General features: G+C 64.1%; 1 protein-coding gene across 1 annotated transcript in view; it reads left to right on the forward strand.

Annotated features, from left to right (window-relative positions):
• The window catches only part of CHRNA7 (cholinergic receptor nicotinic alpha 7 subunit), a gene marked incomplete at its 5' end in the record, with an annotated part of 23,714 nt that overhangs the window by 17,623 nt on the left and 906 nt on the right, over positions 1–5,185 (forward strand). The window contains 4 exons of the mRNA XM_027767796.1: positions 64–231; positions 1,049–1,243; positions 1,758–1,844; positions 2,408–2,920. Coding sequence (XP_027623597.1) covers positions 64–231; positions 1,049–1,243; positions 1,758–1,844; positions 2,408–2,920 — 963 coding nt within the window. The remainder of the gene's footprint in view (positions 1–63; positions 232–1,048; positions 1,244–1,757; positions 1,845–2,407; positions 2,921–5,185) is intronic.

Below are 5,185 nucleotides of genomic sequence, written 5' to 3' on the forward strand. Positions count from 1 at the left end.
GGGTGGCGGGCTGCCCGGTTCGAGTGTCGTCCACAGCCCGGCTCGGCCGGCCGTGCCGCGCAGGCATCTTCCGCAGCTCCTGCTACATCGATGTGCGCTGGTTCCCCTTCGACGTGCAGCAGTGCAAGCTCAAGTTCGGGTCCTGGTCCTACGGCGGCTGGTCACTGGACCTGCAGATGCAGGAGGCGGACGTCAGCGGCTACATCCCGAACGGAGAGTGGGACCTCGTGGGTGAGTGGAGCCTGGGCCCAACCCCTGCGCGAGCCTAGAACGTGTGAGGCCCACCTTCCTGCGCGGCAGTCCCCCAGCTCTGCAGCACTCTCCATGGTTCACCGGCACGGAGACGGGGGTGGGCGGGGTGAGAAGCAGGAAATGGCAAGAAAGGCCGAGTTTTCTGAGAGGGTCTCCCTGCCGAGGGGAGGGCACACGTGAGCCAGGCAGGCGGGGGTCGGCCCCCCTCCCACGCTACCCGATCCTCCTGGTTTAGGAGTGGATTGCAAGCTTCAGCCGGCGGGACCCTGGGCTGGGTTGTCTCTGTTCGGATGCCGGCACCTCCATTGGTGTTAGGCGAGGCTGGCAGGGTGCTAGTTAGTGGACATGCTGGCTATCACGTGTTTCCTGTCCACTCGAGGACTTGCCACCCTCCCTGAGCCACCGTCAGTGGCAGCCCCATGGCAAACAGCGTGGGTGAGTAACGCACTACACGTCCACGCTCCGTGGGGTTAGGGTTAGGGTTAGTGACCAGCAGTCGGGCACAGGGAACTGGGTGGGCCTCAGCTGTGCCCACAGCGCAGAGGCCGCTGGTGAGTTCCGTGTGGCTCTGGGGTGGTGAGCCCCCGTGCAGCAGAACTGCCGCCAAAGGGCGACATGGCACAGTGCCCGCCGTCCCCGAGGTGCCCGCGTCCATGTCCTTGCCCTGCAGGGCCATGCCACAGCCCCCAGGATGCGCGTGGTCCCACGTGACCAGAATCCCATGGAGCACGCCCCGGCCGTGCGCTGTGTCCTGCCCTGAAACCAGTGGCTCCTGGCGGTTGCCCCCCACCCGCAGGCATCCCGGGCAAGAGGAACGAGAGGTTCTACGAGTGCTGCAAGGAGCCCTACCCCGACGTCACCTACACGGTGACCATGCGCCGCCGCACGCTCTACTACGGCCTCAACCTGCTCATCCCCTGTGTGCTCATCTCGGCGCTGGCCCTCCTGGTGTTCCTGCTGCCCGCCGACTCCGGGGAGAAGATCTCCCTTGGTAGGTCTGAGGAGGCCCTGCCCTGAGCCCATGCCGCACTGTCCCCAGGGCCACAGACCCCTGCCAGGGCGGCCCTAGGACACCCAGCCCCACCTCGGGCTCTCCTGAGGGCACAAGAGCATCCTGTGACCTGCACGGCAAGGACGCCTTGGCAGGAGCTGACTGGGTTTGGCGCTGAGGAGCCCCGCCGCCGTCCCACCCTGTCCTCAGTGGTGACGGTCAGCATCCACCGAGAACAGGACGGTCGTGCATGCTTTGCACATCGCCACACAGACACGTGACCCCTGAAGAGGACAGGGGAGACCCCAGCGGTAGCGTGAGGCCCTCGGGTCCACACAGCGCTGCCACTGTGTGTAGGGTCTGATGCAGACCGCCGTCCCACGCATGTCCTCTGGGCTCAGAACCGAGGCCCCAGCTCCGAGCCTGGTGTCCACTGGGGGTGCGTGGCACTGGCTGAGCGTGGGGCTGCTCTCGGGGCGGGGCGGGCGCAGGACGGCGTGTGCTTGTGTTGCAGGGATCACAGTCCTGCTGTCACTCACCGTCTTCATGCTGCTGGTGGCCGAGATCATGCCGGCCACCTCCGACTCGGTGCCCCTGATAGGTGAGGCCCGGTGGGCTCTGGCTCGAGGTGCTAATGGGTGAGGGCCAGACGGTGCCAGCAGACAGCACCTGGACCCCATGGGGAGGGTCCCAGTCTCCCGTCCGGGGCATGCCGGGCCGTGTTCCCACTGTGATCTGGCGGACTGCGGCACCCGGACCCTGCTGGGCGTTGACGGGGTCAGTCTCTGGCAGGGAGAAGCGGATGAATGGGCGTGTGTGAGGGAGGTGGGCTCAGAGCACGCAGGCTGTGCAGCAGTGCGGGCAGAACCATGCCTGGGCCGTGGGCAGCCGTGGTACCGTTTTCTGCTGTGAGAAGGCTTGTGACTGCCTGGAGTGCCATGGCCTCTCTCACCTGGGCCACGGAGGGGCAGGAGGGCGTCAATGTGGACCTGCTCCTCCCCACACCCCCACGCTTGTCTGGAGCCGAGCAGGCCTCCGTTTGTCCTGACCGTAGCCAGGGCCCGGGAGCCCCAGGCCACGTGGGGGCAGGGCCGGGCCTGCAGCCCCGGAACGTGGGAGGTGGGTGGCTGCCTGCGGTCGGCCCTCAGCTCCGTGTCCCCGCAGCCCAGTACTTCGCCAGCACCATGATCATCGTGGGCCTGTCGGTGGTAGTGACCGTCATCGTGCTGCAGTACCACCATCACGACCCCGACGGCGGCCAGATGCCCAAGTGGGTACGTCCCACACCACACGAGGCTCCCTGGGCTCGCCTGCCGCTTTGTGCGATTGCTGGAGGGTGGGTGCACTCAGCAGAGAGACAGAGAGGGAGAGACAGAGGGAGAGGGAGAGAGCACCCGGCCAGTGCCTTCCCCATAGGGTCTGGGGCACGCACGCTGTGTGTTTCAAGCTGCAGGGGTCAGCACTGCGGCCAGCCATGTGGTGTCCGGCCCCCGGCCTGCCAGGCTGCGGTGCTGGCCCAGCGGCTTCTCAGCAGAGTCACACCCAGAGCGGGCGCTCTGCGTAGGCATCCCCCCTCCACCCCCAACAGCGGCCTCAGCTCAGGAAGCGCTGCTCTTCCTCCCAGGGTGTGTCCGCGCACATGTGGAATTATGAGCTGGCTTCACAGTCACGGAAAATGTGTGTTCTGGGAAAGCCGTGCTTGGTTTTAAAAACGTGTGCATTAGAATAAATCGCCCTTTAACTCCATTCTCCAAGGACTCCCGGGAGCTGTCGTGCTGAGCACCTGTCTTATTCCTGGTCTGTGCTGAGACAAACGGGCACGACCACACGCCTCTGTTTACACGGCAGGCTGCGTCCCCCTTTGTTCTGTGTGTGTCTGAACACAAACAGCCTCCGAGGGACTTTTATTATGATCTGTTACCGTGAGGGCGACGGCGTGCGGTGGTTATGTGACATTTGCACAGCCAGAAATAAAACTGTCTCCTCACAGAAGAGGGCACAGGGGCCCTATGATCCGTGCCAAGAGGGTGATCTCGGTGAGAGCCCTCGGCCGTGAGAGCCCTCGGCCATGGGAGCCGGTGACGCAGGCCTGGCATCCGGGCAGACTTGCGGGGTGGATCCAAACACCCTCGGCTGCATGGACCCTGTGGCAGAAGAACCAGCACTGCCAGCTACGAGGGTGCAGCCCCTGGCTCAGGGGACTCGCTGCCCCAGCCTCCCCGAGACCTGGGACAGCTTCCCGGAGCCTTCCGAGCAGGGGCTGGGCTAACACCACGGGGGTCCTGAGGAGACCCTTGTAGAGGAGGCTGCAGACTCTGGGCACAGATGTGACGGAACGTTGCTCACGGTGCGGCCTTGAGCCAGTTCATGGGCCTCGAGCGTCTGAGTGCCAGTCCATAGGATAGGGGCACCACTCCTCACATGAGCCCTGGAAGGCCTCACAGCCTTGGGGGGAGGGCCAGCTCCCCTGAAGACCGGGGTGGGGGGGGCTCAGGCCCTGCTCCTCACTGATCTCGAGAAGCCCCAGCAGAGCTGCCTCCCCAGGACCAGCAGGGCCCTGCCATGTGGACACTGCAGCTAAGGCCGTCTATGGCTGCGGCGAGGTGGCCTCAGGCTTCCTACTCTTCTCACTGGCAGCACCCAGACCTCTTTGCTGTAGCCATCTTTAATTCGATACTGTAAGGAAGGTTTCCCAGAGAGCCCCGTGGAGTGGACCCCACTGCAGGCTGCCTGCACCCGCAGTTGGTGACATGGCTGCTGGGTGGCTCTGGGACTCTCCGTCATCATGAAACAAGAGGGAAAGCAGCGCTCGCGAGGCTGCTGAGAAGGGACTTATCTCTCACATATGTGTCTGCACAGGCTTGCCTGCACTGAGGGGTCAGCTCTCTCCACGGGAGGCAGAAACAGTATACACTCCCACCGGGACGTGCTTTCCTGCACGTGTGCAGGACACCTCACATTTACAAGCCATGAGCTCAGAGGTTAGAGAATGGTGTTCCCAGGGGCTGAGCCCAGCCCGGCCAGTGTTTTCGTAAGTAAAATGTAGAGACAGCCGCACCCACCCTCAGCTGTCTGCCCGTGTGCGCCTGCGGAGCTGAGCAGCGGCCCGGCGGCAGGGCCCCCTCTGTCCTGTCTGGCCACTCAGAGTCCTCCATGGTCCCGCAGTGGCTTCTCAGGTGCTTGGCCAACCACCCCAGCATGGTGCTTGTGGGAGCCTGCTGGGTTAGGTTAGCGGTCCAGACCGCCGTGGCCCGCCTCGGGAGCCCTCTCGCAGGAGAAGGGATTGCCTCGTGGTCGTTCCTGCCGGGGCCACGCTCTCCCGCCCTCTTCATCTCTGATAAGTGCGTATTCCCTTTAGCAACTAAAACAGGAAAAGGAAAAGACAAAAAGTGAAATCCTTGGGCCACACAGTGTGGTGGCAGAGGTGGCCGGATCCCACGTGTGACCCATGGTGTGGCTGGGGTCCTGGCCCCCGAGGCTTGAAACTCATGCCGGGCATGTGCGTGTGTGCCCAAAACCCTGAGAAGAGTATGAGATAGATGGAGGGGTTCTGGCATGGCCATCCCCGGGGGGTTGCTTTCTCACTCTCTCTCTCTCTGGGGAGCACATGTGCTCTTTGGCAACTATAAAGAGAAAGGGAAGAAAGAAAAGGAAAAGCCATGCCCCAGGCCCCTGTGGGCAGTGGGGCTCAGACCCGTGGTGCAGTGGGGCCCAGGAGCCAGGCGTGGGCAGTCTCCTCATGCAGACAGGAGGGTCCATCAGGAGGGCCCCGCCCTGGGCACAGCTCAGAGCTCCCCGCTGCCTCCCAGAGATGGTAGGTGGTGGGTCTGGGGACAGCTGCTCCAGAGACACCTTCCTGCATGTGGTCACGGTGGGCTCCCGTGGGACTCTGCTGGGTGGCCGCCCCACGCTGCCCAGGTCTAACGCCCGCCGTCCGCAGAC

The sequence above is a fragment of the Tupaia chinensis genome, unplaced genomic scaffold (genome assembly GCF_000334495.1).
Source record: "Tupaia chinensis unplaced genomic scaffold, TupChi_1.0 Scaffold144682_1, whole genome shotgun sequence".
NCBI lineage: Eukaryota > Metazoa > Chordata > Mammalia > Scandentia > Tupaiidae > Tupaia > Tupaia belangeri.